The 23,476-nt window shown below is 40.8% G+C and overlaps 1 protein-coding gene across 1 annotated transcript; it reads right to left on the bottom strand.

The window, feature by feature from the left end:
* Window positions 1–5,040: 5,040 nt before the first annotated feature.
* On the bottom strand, window positions 5,041–21,681 carry emc8 (ER membrane protein complex subunit 8). Its single transcript, XM_078400746.1, has 5 exons — window positions 21,267–21,681; window positions 15,076–15,152; window positions 11,561–11,630; window positions 11,036–11,130; window positions 5,041–7,897 (listed from the first exon to the last, which is right to left on the bottom strand). The coding sequence occupies exons 1-5, from the start codon at window positions 21,468–21,470 to the stop codon at window positions 7,738–7,740; spliced, it is 606 nt and encodes a 201-aa protein (XP_078256872.1). The 5' UTR covers window positions 21,471–21,681; the 3' UTR covers window positions 5,041–7,737.
* Between the last annotated feature and the right edge of the window lie 1,795 nt (window positions 21,682–23,476).

The following is a 23,476-nucleotide window of genomic DNA, read 5'->3' on the forward strand; positions in this document are numbered from 1 at the left end:
GCTTGGTTATAAAACATAGGCCCAAATTAGGACATTTCTTCTTGGTCATGAATTGCCCAGTTCAAAAGGTGTTGGGACATATATATATATTTTTTTACCACAATGTTGTCCAATTAGAGAATGAAACCGCTGGTATTTGAAGAGGGCGACGATTAGATTTGTGCAAAAGAGACTAAATTCATTAACCTAACAGGAGAGGTAAATGTTGAGGATAAAATAAAATTTGAGGTTATACTCATCTTTCATTATAAAAAATATAAACAACTTCTCTACTGATGGATTAGTGTACTCTTGCTACAAAGGCAAAAATAACTTTATTGGAATTTAAAGAATCTTTTTTTTTAAAGAATTTAAAGAATCTTGGAATTGCAACATAGCTACAATGGAAATGAGCCACGGTGGTTAAAAGATGTCTTTGGATACTTTTTGTAGAAGCAGTTAAACCTCTAGCACAGGGAAGTTGCTTCGGTTTGATGCAGCTAGAAAACAAATCTTATTTTACTTCCTTAAGCAAACTGAAAGTTTCCCTGCCAACATTAAGTGAAGGACTCTCAAGTTATGGTCATAGAGTCATACAGCGTGGAAACAGACCCTTCAGCCCAAGTTGCCCACACTGGCCATCTATACTAGTCCCACCTGCCTGTATTTGGCCCATATCCTTCAAAACCAGTCCAATCCATGTACTGTCTAATTGTTTCTTAGAGACTAGCTACTTTCCAAATCAAGCTCAAAGAAGGAATCTGATGTTGCCTCGCTAATGTGCAAAATATGATGCTTATAGAGCTGCTACCTCACAGCGCCAGAGACCCAGGTTCGATCCTGATCTCGGGTGCTGTCTGCGTGGAGTTTGTAAGCTCTCCCTGTAATCACGTCAGTTTTCATCCCAGACGCATGGGTTTGTAGGTTAATTGACCTCTGTAAAATTGCCCCAATGTGTAGAGATTGTGGAACAAAAGTATGATAATATAAAAAACAGTATGGATGGCTGATCGATAGTTGGCATCACACAATGGAGGAGCCTGTTTCTATGTCGTATTTCTAAAAAAACAAAAACTATTTCCCAGAATGGATCAGTAGCTTTGTACCCATCTCTTCATTTATAGTGGATGCACAGTGGTAGCAAAGAACAAGGAACTGGAAGCAGGTTCAATGGCCTTAATTTCTCTATCAACACCACTTTCTACAACCTATTGCCATCTCCTTCGATTCCCTCAGTGTCAAATATTAAGCTGCTTTACTCCTCCTGCTCATCAAATATTAGCAAACCTCAGTCAAGCTGTCCCAACATACATTTTAGAAATGTGTCCATCAACCTGATGGAGTTCATCATGCTAATGGGAAGTTCAGTATGATCAGAGAAACAATGAGTGGTAAAAGGGGCCCTTAGTTTACAGGTTTTATAGAAATATAATCATAGGGAAGTTTAATGTTCCATTTGTTTGAAAGTAAAAGAGGATATCAGATCAGATATTAAGAATGAATATATAATGAATTCCAAAGGGAGTTTTGGAAATAGGAAAAGGGAGATGTGGGATTGATATTTTCCAATCAAATACTTTTTTTAGTTAAAAGCAAAGATAGAGCAGCACAGTGGCGCTGTGGCAGAGTTGCTGGCTCACAGCACCAGAGACCCAGGATCGATCCTGACTACAGGTGCTGTCTGTATGGAGTCTCTACATTCTCCCCGTGACCGTGTGGGTTTTCTATGAGTGCTCCGATTTCCTCCCACATTTCAGACGTACAGTTTGAAGGTTAATTGGCTTTGGTAAGAAGTAGCGTGTAGGAATAGTGCTAGTGTACAGGGTGACTGCTGGTCGGCGTGGACTAGGTGGGCTGAATGGCCTATTTCTGCGCTGTATCTCTAAACTAAACACACTTATAAAAGCGGATCAATACTCCAGCCAACACTCAAGTGGGAGTCAAGTTAGTCAGTTAAGTCTTGTGGGTGTTATGTGGCAGTGAGCATCTTTACACCAGATTATTGAATAACCTTAGGACATCCAAAAGTAGTGCATGAATTTTTGATTGCAATTACCATTGTGGAAAATATTGCAACAAACCCACCAAACAAGGAGGATAAAAGATCTATTCTACGGATCTTGAAATATATATATATATATATATATATATTAAAATAATCAGTAGGATGTCAAAGAAAGCTCACATCTCATGTCTAGCTGAATGTAAACAGCATCAGTTTAATGCATTAGAAAGATAACACCTCTTAACGATGCAGATTCACTCAGGTTTCTTTGGGCCTTAGGCAAATTTCCACATGCAATATTAGCAGAACTAATCAGGACTGGTGAGTAAAATAGGCATTGGATTAAGAATAGGAAACGGAGACGAGACACTGCAGATGCTGGAATCTGGAGCAAAAACCAAACTGCTGGAGAAATTGTTGGGAGACTGAAGAAGGGTCCCAACGCAAAACGTCACCCATCCATTTTCTCCAAAGATGCTGCCTGACCTGAATTACTCCAGCATTTTGTATCCATCTTCAAGTTACTCCAGCATTTTGTGTCTATCTATTGCTGGAGGAATTCAACTGGTCAGGCAGCATTAAAGAAAAGGCAGCAGTGTAGTAGATTTCAGGCTGTGACCTGACGCAGGGTCACGACCAGAAACGTCAACTATCCTTTCCCTGCACAGATGCTGGGCCGAGCCTCTCCAGCAGCTTAGTTGCTTATTATAAGAAACGTTACCCCAGACTGTTAGCCGTCTCATGAAGGAACCGGTTAAGAGTAGTAATTCAAGAGACTCTTGGTCTCCTCATACAGATAAAGTTTTAAATAGCAAAGAAAACATGGACGAATGTTTGGAAAACATGGATTAACAACGCAGGCTCACTCCGATTTATTGGGGACTTAGGCAAAATTCCACATCCAATATTAGCAGAACTAATCGGAACTGGTGAGTAAAATATGCATTGGATGAAAAACTGGATTAAGTGCATGTGAAACTTCCCCTACATTGCCCCATCAATAATGGTCAGTACAAACCCAACACATGAACCTCTTCTTACTTCAAACATTAGACACTATGAGTACAAGAGGAACTTCAAGTTAACACAAAATCCAAAACTGATCTTAAAAAAGATTTATTGCTCAATAAAAGGGAGGTAAATATAAACCATTACCGAGGAAACAACCAAAGAATTTAGGTGATGTCATAATGTCTTTTGGATGACAGATTCAATGGGTTCAAGTACTAGATTGATCAGAGATAAGTTCAGAACACTGCAAAAGCTTCCCCCCCCCCCCCCAATACATTTTTGTACATCTTTATCTTAAGAAATGACAAGGTTTTGTTCGAGAAGATTAATTTCAAAGTTGCCAATCACAATTTTCAAAGCTCTTGGGCATTGTGTATTGCAAATAATGATACCATGAGTCAATTCCGGATTTTATACCATTCCTCATACAAATGATGGTACCATTATCCTCCTGTATACAATGGATTAAGTGGAGGCATTAAAGAAAAATTCAAGACTAAACTGATTGTACTGTAATGTAAACCATTGGACCGAAATCCACTAGAAAGTGGCAAACAGACAGAGGTGAGGAGAGTTTGATCAGCAGATAAGAGTTAGGCGAGGAAAGAAAGGGTGGAGGTAAAAGAGGCTGGAACTTGATAAGTGGAGATCTCCAAATTCTGGAATATAATGGGAAAGGAAGGTGAGCAATGGAATTGAAGGTGGTGGTGGCAGATGGGAACAGAGGGAGGAAAGAGGGGAGCAGTCAGAGAGGAAGGGAATCGCGTGGGAATAATGAGACAAACGGTTAAGGGGAGGAGTGTGCTTGGGGAGTGAGGAAAAAATAATACTGTACGGAAAACACCAAGCTTCATTAAATCAAAAGATAAATAACTTAGAAACATCCAGGTCCACTACTGATTTTCCGGCAACTTATGGTCTGGCATCTCCTTTAATGCGGACAAAATTATGAGTGCACTTGAAATCCCCCCGGACGTCCTCCAGAAAATGCAGCGACTAGGCTGGGTGATGCGGCCAATCTCAACCTTATCGGGACTTCTGCTACAATGGACATTAGCCCCCCTCCGGCAGGGGACCATAGCCAACATCCAAGGCAGACTTTGCAGTCCAGCATCTTGGCCCCATTGGCGACCAAGGCAGAACCTTCTGGTACTTTTTGACTCCTCTCGGAGACTGGACCTCCGTTGGTCCAGAAAAAAAAGTTAATCCAGAACGGCTGTGGAAACAAGGGTGCTGGGGAAGAAGGAAACATTTTTTTTAATAAACGGTGGTGGGTTGTAGTTACTCAATGCAGAGGGTTGAATTTGGTCAAAATGGGGTTCTTCAAATAACATGGCAAATGAAATAAGGCGTTCGTGGCATTTGCCGAGTAAAAGTTTTCCGTGATTGCCAAGGCTTGCTTGCATTCATTTCAGAGCACAGGGAAAATGGACTCTTTAAAGCCCATACTAAACAGGAAACCAAAAAGACTGTATAGTTCCCTTAAACACAGAGCTATGCTCTCTACAGTAATTCCATAGTAAAATGGCTATTAGATCGCGCTGCAAACCTTCAGGTTCATTCCTGCTCTTGAGTGCTGGCCACATGTGGGTTGAATATTCTCCTCATGTTTGCCTGGGTTCCTCAAAGATAACATGGTTGTTGGTCAATTGCCAATTGTTGCTCCTAAGATAGGCAAGTAGCAGGAGAATAAGGTGGAACGCGCAATAAGGTTACAGGATTTGAATGTGGGTGATAGGACTGTAGGACTGCTTCAAGGCTCGACAGACTCAACGGATCAAAAGGCACTTTATACTGAGTGAGTGTAGATTGAGGAAGAGCATGCAGCCAGCTGGTGCAAAATATTTTTGAATGCACTGATGGACTCAATGTTCAAAATGATCTCGTGTCTCCAATCTCACTATCTTAATGAGGGGTCAACAGGCCAGTTACTTTTCTATTGGGAAGTAGGATTACATTTGGTGGTCCTTGCAAGCCAACAGCAACAACTTATTCCTGCAGTGCAACAATAAAATTCTCATTTAGAAAAATGACAACTTTGAAAGTAGTTTGCTTGTTTTATTAGAGACAAAAATCAATTGCTGGAAATGTGAAATAAATACAGTGTTAGAAATAGAGAGATCACTCAGGATCTGAAAAAAAAATGCTTTGAGACATCAAATGCTATCAAAACATACTTGCTTCTTACATTTTCCTATTGTAGTTTCAGCTTTGTACTCAAGCTATTAATAATTTCCTCTTACCTACTTTACCAACCTGGTTTTCCCTTCATGCTATCAATTCTCAATCCACATTGCCATTGTACAGAATAGGCTTCTGCTTCAACTTAAGTGACTACTGTACACATTTAAAAAGCTGGAATTATGGAAAATACTTTTAAGCTTTATAGCAGTTTATCTCCCACCGTCACCCTAACAAAACTTGAGGTCCATGTTAGGTAAAGTGTTCCTTTGTATTTGTAAAAGTAATGTTCGCATTTAAATGATTTTAAACAGTAGATTTATGTGGTTTGTTAGAACCAAGTCCAAAACATGAAAACTTCAAAAGGAATAGACAGGCTATTTAGACCCTCAAACTATTATTCCATTGAAAACACAGGGATCTGTGATCCAACTTCAAATAAAATCTTCTGGCAACTGTTTCCATAGCAGGAAGAATGATCATGGGAAAGAAAGACAATTGCCTCCTTCAGCAGGTGATAGATGAGCTGCGACCAGCTTCTCTGGCTCATGCTCTGCAAACGTGCATGCAAGTCTTCCAATTTTGTTGAATTAAAACTCAACAATAAAAACACAATAGCTTTTCTTGTAGAGCTCAAAACACTTTACAGACCCAAGCAGGCTGCATTTACACTTGGAACGTACTTCAGGAAACAAACGTGCAATGTAATAACCAAACGCTTCACAAAGGGAAATGTGATTTGCCAGGAAATTGCTAGTACCATTCATTACCAGTCGATTCCCATCCTCCCAATCCAAAAAAACTAATCGTCTGAACACAAGGACATGCTTGTAGGTACATAGCTCAGCACCAAATATCTGCAAGTTCTTTTAAAACTAGATTTCAAGCAATTGGCTTGAACAAATCAGAATTACATTTGAAAGTATTAAATAAATGCTAGAAACAAGTCAGTTGAAGCGTTAATGCATCAAGCTAAAGACTTTTATAATGAAAGATCTTTGACCAAAATGTTAATTGCTTCTTCCACAGGCATTGTTTGACACGCTCAGTGTTTAACCTTTTTAATCTGACTTGGATGCAGAAGATATTCAACCGTACACACTGGAGGTTTGTTGTATTCAAAAAATGTATGTCATACAACAGGTTAACTACAGAACTTGGATGGTTATCAAAAAACATTTTATAATAGGTTACACAAACATGTTAACCACGAGGAATATTTTGTCTCTTAAATAGAAATTCCAATGCAACAACATTGCTTTGAATTGTTTTGCAGTTCTCCCTTCCTTGGAAATATTAATGTGATACCAGTTAAAAGATGCAACTTGTGCACAATAGGAAAAACAGATTAAAGACAAAAGAATAATCTTATTTGCAGATATCAGATCCCAAGTAAACTCTTCAAACAGGAATATACCCTACCATAAGATTAGGTTACAAAAAGGTTACAAATTTTAGGTTGCTGAGATTTCTAATTTGAAGATCAGTGGTTTTCTAACTAAGTTTGGATGCAATAAAAACAAATCCAAGTTGGATGGAACTATCACAATAACCGAGACCAGAGCACAAATGCTGGTATCTTGAGAAAAAAAAATACTGGAGGAATTCGGGTCAGGCAGCACCTGTGGGGTGACGTGGACAGATTGAAGAGTCCTGAACTGAAGTGTCATCAGCCCATTTCCTTCCACAGATGCCACCTGACCAGCTTGGTTACTCAGGCACTGTATTACAATAAGTAATCCTTGAGTTTTATGAACATTTCATAAATCATTTTCTTGCTCTCCTTTAAAACATCTGATAGATTACAGATTACAAGGATCCTGTTTAGATGCTCAAGCATAGTTAGAGAACTATGTCGTGCTCAAATGCATTTAAAAATTATTTCAACTAGTCTGCTATTATACATAGAACATCAGTTTCAAATTAATAGATTCTACATAATGCTATTAATGAATGACTCATGCAGCACCTTTACAAGCCCAGGGCAGCCAAAAATGCTTTGAGCCAATGAAATACCTTTGAAATGTAATCACTTTGGTTTGTCCAAAGTCTCCAACCTCAAACTCATTTTCTCAATTAACCGAAAAACATCCTCACTGACCGTTGTAAGTTAATCAAAGGCCAAATGCCTAACATTGGAGAACTGCATTAGCAACTGGAATAAAACGATTACCTATAGAAACTTAGTCAAGAGCAGCTTAAACTAATTTAAATCAAACAGTTCTTTAAAATACAAGTTATTCTAAGATTATATACTTTAGAAATCACACAAATATTTCACATCATTAGAAATATCCCAAACCCCAATTTAACCAACTAAAACAAAATGGGCAATTTGATTTCAAATCCCGTTTTCTTGAAACAACCAAAGGGACTCTTGGGTCAATTATCAGGAGACTGAAACATTTCCCATCTCTTGGCACAGTGAACTGGAGTGCTCAATGCTTTCCACTGTCATTTTCCTGCTCTGACTTCACATTCAAAAGGGTAACTCATTACAGCCAAAGGCATCAGTGGGTTTCCATGTGTCAAGAGAATGCCCTCGGATATTCAAAGGTGCATCAGCAGAAATGGAGGACGGCTTTGTTGATCTCTGGGTTTGTCCAGTCATTCCTGAGATCGTCCATGTGGTTATCAAAATCCACCAAGGAGTCATAGGATTTACCATCCAGTAGACAAGTTGTGATTCGTTGCACCTCTGACCAATCTTCACAGAAATCTCTGTACATAAAATAAAATCATACAAATTAATAACGATTTAAATATCAACAAGCTTTGTAGAGCTGCTGCCTTACAGCGCCAGAGACCCGCCTTCGATCCTGACCACAGGTACTGTCTGTACAGAGGTTGTATGTTCTCCCCATGAACTGTGTGGGTTTTCCCCAGATTCTCTGGATTCTTCCCACACTCCAAAGACGTATAGGTTTTGTGGGTCAACTGGCTTTGGTAAAATTATAAATTGTCCCTAGTGCGTGTAGGATAGTGTTAGTGTGTGGGAATCCCTGGTCGGCGCGGACTCAGTGGGCCGAAGGTCTGTTTCCGCTCTGTATCTCTAAACTAAACTAAAAAAAACTCACTACTCGGTGCGGCAGTGTATAAAACATTTAGCCTTCATTCTCTCCAGGGTCACTCAATTCTTCCCATTTCGTATTCAGACCACTTCCCTTCTTCGCCATCGACCCCCACCTTTCACATTGGAGCCACAATTACTTTTATTGGGGAAATTTGAATAATATTTCATTTCCAACTGAGAAATCAAAGGAACGTAAAACGATACAAGGACATGACAACATTCCACATCTGAAAATAGTTCTGATCAGTGTTTATGTCTGACATTTTCCATATTTTCAGGTGAAGTTCCAGCATTTTCTTTGAAATATTTGATCCTACTCAGATTAGACACCATTTGAAGCAAAAAAATGCCATGCAAAAAGGTTCCCATTCTCTGCCTTCAGTTAGAAATTAGGCAAGGCACAGGAATGAAGAGAAATACATTTTACATTCTATTTAGTTATAAAATTATTTCTTGCAGAAAACAGACTTTTCAGAAGCACCGAGAAATAACTAGAGCACTTCAATAATGTACTGCCTCGAGAGACTGGTAACCAGACATCCAAAACTTGCATAGTTGAGCAAAAATGATTCTACGCTTTTTAGCAGTTGGTGTTATGAAAACCGCTCAAGTATAATTTAGTGCTAAATTGAGGAATATAAAATCGAAATTGGCAATGGTATATGGACTGCGCATCAGTTTATGAACTGATGTCCTAAAAGTTGAAATGAAATAATTTATCAGGCTAGACTCGTCAAACATGACTAACTCAGCACCTGAATCCACCAAATAATCTCTTTAAAATTATGTAACCAGTGGTGGGTAGATTATAAAAGAATGTGCTTTGTTAATTGTGCAATTTTTGGCCCCACTTCTGAGGAAGCTGGTGTTGCAGAGGCTGTAGAGGTGGCTTTGCAGAATGATCCCAGGGATGATTTGGTTTATGCATGATGAGCGTTTGATGGCACAGGCCTGTATTCGCTAGAGTTTATAAGATAAGAGGGGACCTCATTGAAACTTACCGAATAGTGAAAGGCCTGGATAAAGTGGATGTTGAGAGGATGTTTCCACTCGCAGGAGAATCTAAGACCAGAGGGCACAGCCTCAGAATAAAATGACGTACCTTTAGAAAGGAGATGGAGGGATTTCTTTAGTCAGAGGGTGGAACATCTGTGGAATTCATTGCCATAGATGTCCACAAGTCATTGCCTATCTGCCACAAGTCATTGGCTATTTTTAAAGTGGAGATTGAGAGATACTTATAGATTGAGAATATTGCAGTGCTGGAGAGCAAGGATTGCAGGATAATCTCTATAGAGAAAGCAACAGATGCGATTACTCTACTGGGCCTATTCTATAGGTTATCAGTCAATAAGAGCAGCAAATATGCAGAGAAACTAAAGATGCAAGAAACCCACAAAAGTGATAGGGGACCAACAATACAAAAACATTTGAGGCATGGAGAGAACGAAGCTCTCAGGGTATGTCGTTCAGGAACTGTTTTTGATCACTGATCTCAGTATCACTGTGGAAAACATCTCAAACAGCATCAAAGTTTGGAATACCAATGGAGGATATAAACAATTTAAACATAAAAGTAGGTAGAGCATGGCTGGTTTCAATACGATGAGAACAGGTCTGGCCCAGGTAAACTGGCAAAGCTTATCAGTCAAAATTAATTGAATAGTAAGAGGTATTTTCTACGCAAAATGTTTGGAAGTGTTGAGGCTTAAGATGGGTAGGGAAATTAAAATTAACCCTCTCTGGATGTCTGTAGAAAGGGACTGCAGATGCTGGTTTATACTGGAGATAGATTCAAAGTGCTGGAGTAACTCAGTGATGTTTCGGGTCAGGACCCTTCTTCAAACCAGAGTCTGAAGAAGGATTCTGAACCGAAACATCACACATCTTTTTTCTCCAGAGCCTTTTTCTGACCCGCTGAATTAGTCCAGTACTTTGTGTATATTTCTCTGGATGTCCAATAGGAGTGAAAGAGACAAATTATTAAAAACCTGGGATGCATTGTTAATACAATGAGAACTAGGTCAAGTACAAAACACCGAGGGGGAGGGTCATAAAAGAATGAAAGGAAAGGAGAGACAGAAAACAAAGACAAAGATTTATAAGAGTGGAGTTGGGGCCAATCAGAAACTAAATCAGAAAGAGGGCACTCAGAGTGGCTGAGGCACTACAGTACTTTACATCATTCTTCACAAAGGAAGGTTCTGCTGCTGAAGTCTCAATGTCACCAAGTTTCTGGATGGGCTAAAAATTAAGCAAGGTACCAGCAAAGATAGGTGCACTTACTGGATAAATCACCTGGTCCTCATGGGATGCAACGCAGGTTGCCAAGGGAAATAAGTTTTGCAGAGGTCCTGGCCATAATCTTGCAAATTCAAATGGCGTCAGTGGAATGGAAAGTTAAAAATACCACTTTGTAATTCAGCTGGGTTATCCTTACTGTCACTGTCCTGATAAGCCTCATGGTTCCCTTCAGGTTCATCAAAACTTGAGATGTTGATAAAAGGATAACCAAGGTGATCTCTTCTACTCTTCAAAGAACAGAAAGGAATCTTATTTATCCTGCTAATTAGCTATTCAATTTAACATTACAGTGCAGTGCTCCTTCAATATTGTGTTGCCCTCATTGATACCTGGGTCTCTGGTGTGGGTATGAATCATAACCCAACGATTCAGGAGACTATCGACAAAACTATTGCAGACATCTATAAATTACAAGACACATTTTTTACATAAGAAAAAAGTGCTCAATTTTTTTTCTTCAGATCACCAACATCTGCACTCACATATTTGGGTCTTTGCACCGCCATTTGTTTTCATGGTGTTCATATACTACAATTGATTGTTCCTCACACTCCATTGTAAATTTATGATTATCCACCTACATAGAATTTGGAGTCAAAGTGTTATAACCAGCATAGTCCATGACATGGCAGAATCATAACCAAAACCGATCGAGCATTGTCTCTCCCTTCACCTACACCTTCCACCCTCTTTATCAAAGGTCCTCAGACTTGATAGTGCTCGTGGCATCTTGTGGCAATCTAACTTAGTGATTTCAACCATAGATTAGCCTACTCATTACAGAAAAGTAACAAAATGTGGATCTAGGATCTTAATAAAAAATATTCTAATTGAAGTGAGAATTTTCTGTTCTCCATTGCTCTCCAGCCACCATGTTCAGCAGTTGATTCACTCAACAAGGGTACAAAGGGCAGATTGGCTTCAGATGCCTTAAATGGCTAATTCTAATGTTAAAGAGCATTTTCTGTGACTCAATCCCTATAAGACACTCAGTAATCATACTGTACCATAATAAGGGCTGCATCACTGAAGCTTTCAGCGATTCGAGAAGCAACCTTCTCAGCAACCTGGTTTGGGCTGTTTAAAAAGAAAAACAATTGTTATAATCAAAATTATATTTATGCTGGAAAAAAACAACACTGGTGACAATGACACAGTGCTCAAATTATACAAAATCCAAAAGCACATTGGGTGCGATTTATGTTCCTCAACCACTGAGCAAGCCAAGAATGAAAGTTCAAGACTGTAATTAAGAATCAGTGTCTATTTCATAACCAGCCCCTCAAACAATGTACAATGTTTGAGACAAGACAGAACACGGTGGGCCAACTTCACTATAACCATGGAACAAAAAACCTTGAGCTTTGGATTCAAAGCACTGTAACTCTTTTCCATTATTTGAATTCTCCATTCTCATCGTCCCCCTCCCCTACGCCCATGCGATTTATGGGGTCTCTACATATACGGGCAGCTCATTTGTACAGGTAACAAAGCGACTAGAAGTACATGTCTGTTAATAAAAATGAAAAATGCCCTGTAGGAGCCTTGTTTTAAGGCCAAGGGAACATTCAAAAACTTAGTAATTGCAAACCAAAAGTACATGGAATAATACTGTGACATTGAGATACAGTAATGCTTTTCCCAATGCACTTGTTTTTGGGATTGTGCTGCAAATAACATTAGTTACAAGTTATGCATGAGATAAGGTTGGCAGTTTTAAAGTGTCTTTAAGATTCATTTCTCAGAATCAGGTCATACATTAAGTAAATAACAATGGCCTTTAATCTCAGCATATTTTGGTCTTATGATTTTTGTGCAAAGGCTTTCAAGTGAAAAATAATTCTAGTACTAAGTTGTGGCGTGCTGCCAGAAGCCCTGCTGATTTGGATAAGAAATAAAAACAGATAAAACAGTAGGAAAAAAACTGCAGTTGCTGGTAAAAATCGATGGTAGACACAAAATACTGGAGAAACTCAGCGGGTCAGGCAGTATCTCAGGAGAGAAGGAATGGGTGACGTTTCTGGTCGAAACCCTTCTTCAGAAATGAGTCTGGAGAAGGGTCTCGACCCGAAACATCACCCATTCCTTCTCTCCCGAGATGCTGCCTGGCCTGCTGAGTTACTCCAACGTTTTGTGTCTACCTAAAACAAGCAGTAGTTCAGTTAGTTTTGTGTTTATTCCATTATGCAGCAAATGTTCCCAGGACAAAAAATAGCTAGCCGTTGGATTTCCACAATGCTTTGCACAATGATTGCAGTGCAAATTATAATTTAGCCATAGTACACTGTCACAAATGATACTACCTTAGAACAGTACAACACAGGAATATGCCCTTCAGCCCACAATGCCTGTGCCAAACATGATGTCAAGTCCCCTGCCCCACCCACCACATCTATCCCTCTAGGAAATCAATTAATACTATTGGACGAGCACTTTGGGACCAGCAACCACTGTTCTACTCGCTACAGGGCCCAGGGCTGAACCACAAGCTAAAGTTCTAAACTGGAGGCCAACTTTGGTGGTATTAGACAGAATCGTACAAAAATTGATTGTAGTAGATGGTTTGCAGGCAAAGGGATGTCTGGAAAATGGAAGGATTTAAAAGTATGACAGCGAGAGTTCGAGGTATGCATCTTCCTGTTAGAGTGAAAGACAAGGTAGTAAAGTGTCAGGAAGCCTGGTTGCTGAGAGGAATTGAAGCTATGTTCAGTAAAAAAAGGCTTAGGTTAGGTATAGGCTAGGCTGCTGGGGTTCAAATTTCCCCGTGGAAAAGTTTCAGGAACTTAGAAGCATACTCAAGGAAATCAGGAGGGCAAAAAGGGGACACAAGATAGCTCTGGCAGATAATATCAAGGACAATCCACAGATTTCCAATGTATATTAAGGTCATAAGAAATAGAATTAGGCCATTCGGCCCATCGAGTCTATTCCACCACTCAATCATGGCTGATCCATCTCCCTCCTAACCACATTCTCCTGCCTTCTCCCCATAACCTCTGACACTTGTACTAATCGAGAATCTACCTATCTCTGCCTTAAATATATCAACTGACTATTCAGGGAAAAGGGTGGCTAGAAAGAGAATAGGCCCCCCTTAGAAACAAACTGTCACCTGGAACCTCAAAAAAATGGGCAAGATCCTCAATGAATATTTCTCCGGTTTTTTTACCACAAGGCATGAAGCCTAGGGAACTTGGGAAAGTTAATGGAGATGCCTTGAAGACAGTCCATATTATGGTCAAGATGGTGCTGGATGTCCCAATCAGATAAATATTCCAGGCCTGATCAGATGTATCCAAGGACACTGTATGAAGCTAGATAAGAAACTGCAGGCTCCCTGACTGAGATGTATAAATCAATAGACATGGGCAAGGTGCCAGAAAATTGGAGGGTAGGTAACGTTTTGCCTCCATTCAAGGGCTGCAAAGAAAAAATTGAGAACTATTACCCGACATCTATGGTAGGCAATGTTACTACAGAGGACTCTGAGGGATAAGGTACACTTGGAAGGACGAGTGTTGATTAGGATACTCAGCATGTATGCGAGAGATTGAAGGAGCATAATTTTAGGACAAGAGGGGAAAAATCAGAACACATATTTTCATGGAGAATGTGTAAATTCCACACAGGCACCATAAAATTTATGAAATCACAGGTTGAAGTTTAGTGGCAGCAACTTACCTTTTGTAGCAAAGCAACGTGAAGATGGCAAAAAGACAGTGGGGTGTCAGGAGGTCAGCAGGTCATTTAGGATACCCAGTCTCTGATCTGCCCTTATAGCCATTTATATGGTTAGTCCAATTGTGTACCCAAATATGCTGCTGCCAAGATTGTTGGAGGACTCAGCAATAGTATTAGTTTCATGGGAAGGTAGATGGGCTCTATGACCATTGCCTGCCACTTGTGGTACACGCGCTACATGCCACTTAACCCATGCCAGCATATTGCCAACATTGGGAACATACAGCTTACTATACAAATAAATCTTTTCATTCAGATTGCTGCCAGAAGCAGGATGCTCATTCTTGTGTTGTGATATGATCATACTGGTCATAAAAATCATGTGGTGTCTGATATGGTTACATTTTACAGATTCCAAAAAATCAGATCTGAAATCCATATTGGCTGATTGTCTACCGCTCTCAACTTTACACTGTCAGAGCATCATAGCAGCTGTCCCCACCAAAAAGGTTTTTTTAAAAGTTGGCCAACACTAAATAGTAATGCAAGAAAATGATTTTAGCATTTGTGCATCCCCAAGCCATACTGTCTGCACCCATAGAAAATATTTATAATTTTGAGCTAACAATTCGTCTCCCCTCAGGAATACATGATCTCAGCTGTTCGCAAAAACAAGTCGTCAAGTGTGCCATTTTATATATGGTAATGAATTCGTTTAAGTATCAGACTAGAATTAATAACCATCCCTCAAATTGGAGAATAGGGGTCTCAAAGGTTATGAAACATTAATTTAGCTTTTAATATAGAACAAGAATGCATCTCATAACAATATTTTACACACCTGGTGTCCACCATGCGTTCATTTGCCTGGTAGTATCCAGCTATTACATAGTTATTTTCTTTACACCAAGAGTCCACCTAAGGAAATAAAGTACAAGATAAATATATTAAGGACGTATAATACTATTGCAGGAAAGAAAAATGTTTCCTTATTTGGTCTGCTGAGTTGCAAATAGTTTTGAATGAAATCCATGACCATGTTGGGAAGGCAGGAAAGCAGTGGGCATGTTTGTCAGCAAGATGTTAGCCAATGACAGAGTCAGGGAGCAAAGAAGCATAAAGGACAAGAACAACATTTACGTATCCTTTTAAAGGATATGGGTTTCCATTTCCAGTGTATCCTTGCTGCACTGTTCATATGAGCCACGTAGCTGAGAGACTAGTCACATTCATGTCAGATTAACATCAGGGGCAGCACCGTGGCGCAGCGGTTGAGTTGCTGCCTGACAGCGCGTGACACCTGGGTTCAATCCTGACTACAGGTGCAGTCTGTACAGAGTATGTACGTTCTCCCTGTGACTGCATGTTTTTTTCTCCGGGTGCTTTGGTAACAAATTGTACATTGTCCCTAGTGTGTAGGATAGTGCTAGTGTACTATCATTGGTTGGTGTGGACTCGGTAGGCCAAAGAGCCTGTTTCCGCACTGTATCTCTAAAGTCATTACGAAACAGAGGAATCAGATGAATTTTAGAAACCGCAATCTAGTTGTTTTGTGTCATCTTTAATACTATATTTCTGATTTAATTAGCTGCCATGCTGCCACTGAGATTCCAATTTTTCTCTCCACTTTAGCACATTCTGGACTTCCTATTTCAAGCCCAGAAGTGTCACTGTGCTATTTATCTCTGACCTGGTGCGATGAGAGCGTGCGTGGCAAAGAACAGAATGCAGTCAGCCAGTGGAGCTTGAAGACAAAAAATGAAAATTTTGAATGAATGAATACTGGAGACTTAAATCAGAAATAACGTGCTCCTGAAATCAAAAACAGCAAAGATAGAGGAATAGGACTTGACTAGAGATGAAACAAATAATGACAATGGCATTAAATACAGGGTAAATATTTAAAGAACAAGATATTCAGTAATGAGCAATATGCTGAGGCTTCACAGTGACCAACTTCAGTCTGCAGATGGGAGTCGAGCCCTCGGACAATTTCACTAACATCGTAATGGTGCATACTTTGCTTATTCATCCTTTTTCATTTTAGATAAGCTGTTATCAAAAACAGGAATTGTATTTGCATGAAGGGAAGGAGAGGATAGAGCCAGTTGTTATGAACATTTGCAAAGGTTGATCTCCAGTTTCATGAATAGAGAAACAAAGTTGAGCCTGAGTAGACATGGGATGATCATATAAAAAGGCAATTCCTTCTGATTCAGACTGGAACAGAGCAATGCAAGGAAGTGAACTCCAGCATGCGGAGAGGGTGATCAATACAGTTGCTGTCAAAAATTAAGAAAATAATTACAGTTGTAGAAGATGGGTTTTTTTTGACAAGTGTTTCCTCTACAGTGAATGTGAAAGGAGCTACTGAAAATTAAAGAAGGTGGTTATGTGGAGAAACAATAATGCTCACCAGGGTGTTGGGAGAGGACAAGGGCCGGCACAATATGGTCAAAGATAGGGTGCTATTGCTGAACATATCAATAGATACTACTAAAGCTATCAAACACAAGGCACTCAACAGGACGTTTTAACTTATGCCACACGGATCAACAATTCAGTCCAAGGTAGATAAAGAAAGTGGTTTAGCAAGGAAGAGCTCAGCTCTAGCAACTGGGAGTAGACTAAAAAAGTAGAAGAGTACAGAATTTGCAAAAATAGAGAAGGGCCTTGTCTCGGTTGTGTTTGAAAATAAGGCAGTATCTTTTCCACGAGGCATGTTTAACCAGGACCAATATAGATGAACAGGTGTGATGGGTGAACAGTGTTTGGATAAAAACATGGGCAAATCTTTGAATAAACGCGTGCTCATGAAGAATTAGAGGGGCTGGGTAAGAAATCTGAGTAATAAGCAAGTAAGGCAGCCTAGCGGATTTGATAGTGGATGTTATGGGGATGTTTCCAGTTGTGGGAGAGTCTGGGACTAGAGGGCATATGATGTACTCATAGAATGAAGATGAGGAAGAATTTCTGTAGCCAGACACAGGTGAATCTGTGGAATTCATAACCACAGATGGCAGAGGAGGCTGAGTCATTGGGTATTTTTAAAGTGGTTGTTGATTAGTAAAAGTGTTAAAGGTTATGGGGAGAAGGCAGGGCAATGGGGTTGAGAGGGAAAAATAAATCAGGCATTATCAAATGTCAGAGCAGACTTGATGGGCCAAATGGCCTAATTATGTTCCTACGTCTTCTGATCTTAAGTGCGAATATCCTCCACTAAATATTGTCACTCACTTCTCTTTGTTTTATAAAAACCTATTGCATGTAACCCCTCTAAAGGGAACAGCTTCCAACCATCCTTTCTGTGCAGATCCTTGGTTTTATGCAAGGATAAAAAAATCTTTTGACTTTCTCTTTGAAGAGCTCTAGCTCCTTGTCTATCCAGGGATGAGATCCTAATCTCACAAATCGTATCCAATACCAAGTGTTCCATAACTGGTTCTAATTTTGGAACTCCCAGTGGACTATTTAACATTACATCAGTCACAGTTTGTGTATCTTGTAAACTATTAGGAGCTTTCGCAGTGGAGCAGACAAAATGTGTAGGAAAGAACTGCAGATGCTGGTTTAAATCAAAGGTAGACACAAAATGCTGGAGTAACTCAGCGGGTTAGGCAGCATCTCTGGAGAGAAGGAATGGGTGCCGTTTTGGGTCGAGGCCCTTATTCAGAGTTGAAGAACCCGCTGAGTTACTCCAGCATTTTGTGTCCAGCTTCTTGTTGTTCTTTCATCCCATTGCCTACAAGTCTCCGAACATTTATGACAGTGGGTATTCGATTCTGATTGCCGTTTTAAATATCTTGTCGCAGTGGTTGAGTTTATTTAATTCAGTGCAAAAATTAGCTTTCTTGGAAAGCTAATCTTATCCCATTGATGTACTTCTCAAAGACCAAATAAACTCCAAACTGAAATCAATCAGTATTTTTTTCCTCCTTGTCCGAGACATTTCAAGACCCAAATTTGTATTTTTGTTCAGCTTTTAAGTCGTTCAGCATCAAGATTCTTGTATTGCCTTTTACAATTCCTGATCCAAGTCATACAGTAGACATTCTTGAAGCAGAAAACATCTTCACTCTGTTTGAACTCCAAGTTGCATTGTCAGATACCTAATTTAAGCTCGAGTCTATGCACACTGTTAGCTCTCCCCATTTTAAACACTCAGATCTCATCTCTAGGTCATCAGAGAATATTTCCAGTTTACTCCCAATGACTCCCACGATACATCAACTATGCCTAGGGAAAATAACTTATTTGTTAGGCAAAGGCCTCCTGTTTCCACAGGAGGAACTACACTAAATGCAAAAAGCACAGGTGTTCAAATAAAGTGTGTTCACCATGATGAAATAACTGAGGTTTTAAAAATTGGCAAAAGTACTTCCTGATTCTGTGTATTTTGAACTGATAATTTTAAAACTGAGATTATTGGCATATTTTATATAAACATGCAGATGAGAGGGAAGAAAAATTGAAATCACACTAGGCTCGTACCTGTCAATGCAAGTTGCTCCAACCGTGAATAGCTTGTTTTTAATTTTAGATATACAGTGTGGAAACAGGCCCTTCGGCCTGCCGACCAGCGATCCCTGCACACCACCACTATCTTACACACACTAGGGACAGTTTACAATTTTTTTTAATCAATCCAATTAACCTACAAACCTGTACGTCTTTGCAGTGTGGGAGGACACCGGAGATCCTGGAGAAAACCCACGCAGGTAAAGGGGAGAACATACAAACTCCATACAGACAGCACATGCAATCAGGATTGAACCCAGGTCTCTGGAGCTAAGGCAGCAACTCTACCGGTGTGCCACCGTGCTGTCTGTAACTAAACCCGTAAAATATTACCCCACAGATTTAAAAGTTATATTGCCACATAACTGCAGTGGATTACAGAACACGGTTCCACAAATCTCACCCAGACAACGGGGGAAACTATCACCGTCTAGAATATCACGTTTTTACCAACATGACAAAAACGTTGTGAAAAGCACTTTCTATTAACGTGCATGTACAAAGTGACATATAAATGCCAATTGTCTCCTCAGGCCATAGAGGTTAATGGAAAGTAATAAGAACTAACGTAACCAATAATTTAGTATATTACGCAATCTGTACATGAAACTTCAGTGCACAATGCAAGAAATAAAAAGGATGAAAAGTGTTTTGGTGATTAGCTAGTTTAAATGACTATTCCAGAATTTTGTACTTTTTAAAATATGAATATACAATACAATATCTTTATTGTCATTGTACAAGTACAACGAGATTAAGAATGCCACTCCCATATCGATGCTATAAAATATATCTAAATAAATCACGGCGAAAACAAAAACAACAAGGGGGGGGGGGGGGGGGGGAGAAGGAAAACAAGGTAAAGTGCAAAAAAGGTTCATGCAGGGGTCAGTTGTGCCAGATGACCCTGGGGGCAGAAACAGATCATGGTGGGCTCTCAGCAGGACCGATTCAGAGCAGCTATAGCTCTAGGGATAAAGCTGTTTCTTAGTCTGGAGGTGCGGGCGTAGAAGGCCTTGTAATGTCTGCCAGATGGAAGTAGTTCAAACAGACGATGGCATGGGTGTGTGGAGTCCTTGTAGATGCTGGTGGCTTTCCTGAGGCAGCGTGCATTGTAGATAATTAGCTCCTTGGTTTTTGATGTGTTTAGGGACAGGTTGTTCTCCGAGCACCAGCTCGCCAGGTTCTGCACCTCCACTCTGTATGCTGATTCATCGCCGTTGGAGATCAGCCCGATCACCGTTGTGTCATCCGCAAATTTGAGGAGCTTAAAAGGAGCTCCATATATGAGCAACAAGTTTCAAACAGAGAAGTTCTACTCCAACAAGTGACTTGAGGGAGAGAAGAATACACAAGCCAAAAAGCAGGACTGAAATATGTGATAAAGTGATCCAAAGCTGAAATATTGTAGATGTAGGACAATTGAAGGTCAAAGACATGTTGAGGGCAGCTTGTTTTTAAACAAGCTGAATGATATACCATTATAAATCAGGAAGATAGCGTGTGAAATTCATGAGCCAAATATGATAAAGAACTTTGTAAAAATAAAGTTTCCAGTAATAAGTTGCTCAGGTCAAGAGAGCTGACACAAGACTGGAGATCGGCAACTTGGTCATGAAGTTAACAGAATTTAAAACTCAACTAATAGTACTGAACATTATGGAAAAAAACGATGTGTTTGCAATCCAGTAGTGACAACTATTATATTTATCCATAGGCAAAACACAGTACTGTAGTATTGTTTTGTAAATGAAACTTAAATTTGATAATAGCACACAGAGTGCTGGAGTAACTGAGCGGGTCTGGCAGCATCACTGGAGAGTTTGACTTTAGTTTATTGTCACATGTAAAAAGATTTGTTGCATGCTAACCAGACAGCGGAAAGACAATACATGATTACAATCGAGTTATCTACAATATACAGATACATTATAAAGGGAATAACATGAATAATGTTTAGCGCAAAATAAAGTCCAATCAAAGATAGTCCAAGGGTCTCCAATGATAATAGATAGTAGCTCAGGACTGCTCTCTGGATGATGGAGAACATGGTAGATGACATTTTGGGTCAGGATCTTTCTTCAGATTCAATTATCAAACCTGGCTCAGTCAGAAGTTGTTTTGGAAAGAACTGCAGATGCTGGTTTAAATCAAAGGTAGACACAAATGTTGGAGTAACTCAGCGGGCAGGCAGCATCTCTGGCGAGAAGGAATGGATGACCCTTCTCAGGTCTTGGCCCAAAACATCACCCATTCCTTCTCTCCAGAGATACTGCTGTCTCGCCGAGTTACTCCAGCATTTTGTGTCTACCTACAGTCTGAAGAAGGGTCTCAACCCAAAACGTCACCTATCCACATTCTCCAGAGATGCTGCCTGACCTGCTGAGTTATGGCATGTGTCCTTTTATAGATTTGATGGCATTAATCATGATTATTTAAAAAATCACTTTAACATTGTCAGGTTCTTCCAAAATCACTTTTAAATACCTTAGGATTTAAAACCTTTCCCCTTACCAGAGTCAGAGCCACTTCCAGCATGGGAGCGAGGGCCAGGGTGCCGTGGAAGAAGGGCACACAGTCCACAAAGAGCACAGCCTGGCCCTCCTTCCTCTTGTACCTCTCGGCCACCAGGATGCCGTTGACGGCACAGTGCGGGTACTTGGCGGCGTGCAGCAGCATCTTGCAGTAGGCCTGGGTCGTCAGCCTGAACACGGTCATGGCGTCAACTTGCCCTTCCTTCCTCGCTCGCTCGGCACGGTTCGGCTCTGGGCATCCGCTCACTCCACCCGCCCACTGCGCCTCACATGATCACCACGCAGGCCGCGGGATGGCGATGCCCGGCTTATTCCCATTCACAGCCACGCTGAGCCTCACCTCTTCCCGACCGGCACCGCCTGGCGCTCGACGGCTGTCGCAAAACAGGTGTCGCAAAACATGGCCGCACCTGCCATTGCATTAACCGGCCAATCACCAGGAGGCTAACGGTCTGGCGGGCCAATCAGCAACGGGTGCGCGTCCAGAAGGGAGGGCTTGAGCTTCCAAACCACCAATCACCTGGCGGTGTCCAGCTTGAATGCCCAATGGAGAGCAAGAGCCTGGGCACACGGTCCAATGAGGTGGGTCTGAATGATTATCTTTGCTAGTCATACAGCCAGGCTTCATTTGGTCAGAGACACAAAATGCTGGAGTTACTCAGCAGCATCTCTGGAGAGAAGGAATGGATGATGTTTTGGGTCAAGACCCTTCAAACATTTGGAGAAAGCAATCATGGAAAAAAGTCTCATTCGACGCCACATGACAGCTCAGAAAGCCATTCAGTCCCTTGAATCCATGCCGGCTCTTAAACAATTTAACGGACCAGCAAAGAGCAATTTTAAATGTAAAAATTGATATGTTGGAAAATAGCTGAAGCAGTACAGTAAACTCTCATTATATCAGACCATATATAATGGTACTTTACTGTCACATGTACTGGTGTACAGTCACATTCATTTTTGTATACAGTTCAGAACAAGTACTTAACTACTTCTTAGATAAGCATCTCAGAAATCGTACAAATGCATAGCAGCAGTACACTGAAACACTACTCAGATTCAACAGTTTTGGCACCCTTTTCAAGTCCCAATTGTTGTAAGTGCAGTGTTCGTGGCCTAACCATGAAGGCCCGTTGTCCTGGCAGCATTGCAGGGTTGGCCTGGCCAAGTGAGGCCTTTGGTGTCCTCCACCACTGTTCCACCACTCTGTACAGCTGCAGACTGTATATCGGTCCACGCGCTCAGCCTCTTGGAGCCGCGCACAGTCCAGCCGAGCCCCAGGCTGTTGTCAAGCCTCCAGTGGTCCACTCCACCATATCCAGCCTACTGTCGGGTATGGCCGTTGGGGATAACCTTCTGCCATGAAGAAGTGATAGGCCTTCCTCCTCTCGCCCTTCGTCGCCGACTCCCTCCTCTTTGGCCTTCCGGGCGGGTCCCCAGTCCACGGTGGAGGAACTCAGTGGGTCAGGCAGCATCTCTGGACGACATGGGTAGGTGACGTTTTGGGTCGGGATCTTTTTTCAGACTGATTGTAGTAGTGGGGAGAAAGCTGGAATAGAGATGGGGCCATGACAAAGCCAGTCCGTGATAGATAAATACAGGTCGGGGGGGGGGGGGGGGGGGGGGGGCGTAGGTATAAGGGATGCAATCCTGACTCTCCACTGGGCAGCACTGATGATCTAATAAGAATGTATAGCCCAATTTTATGAACCCTCTCATCCTTCACTAGAATTTAAATTAAAATTGCTCAATGGGTGCTGTGTTTAACAGCATTGGTGAGAAATAAGAGCCAGCATCACAGTTAAACCTCAAAGCCCCAGATTTTTAATTCAAATTTTATCCTCATTCCAAATGCCGTCTGTAGAATGTTCACACATTTTCTCTGTGACTGAGGGCTTTTCAGGTCCTCTGGTTTGCTTCCACATCCCAAAGATATGCTTATTGGTTAAATGGCTGTTATTGTAGCTTAACAGCAAAACAAAGTAAAAGGTGGAATGCAAATTTAAAGCAGACACAAGGAACTGCAGATGTTGGAATCTTGAGCTAAACATAATGTGTTGAATAACTCACCAGACCAGGCAGCATCTGTAGAGGGAATGTCCAGTCTGAGGAAAAATCCCAACCCATAATATCATCGATATATTCACTCCACAGATACTGCTTGACCCGCTGAGTTACTCCAGCACTTCG

The sequence above is a fragment of the Rhinoraja longicauda genome, chromosome 6 (genome assembly GCF_053455715.1).
Source record: "Rhinoraja longicauda isolate Sanriku21f chromosome 6, sRhiLon1.1, whole genome shotgun sequence".
Lineage (NCBI taxonomy): Eukaryota > Metazoa > Chordata > Chondrichthyes > Rajiformes > Arhynchobatidae > Rhinoraja > Rhinoraja longicauda.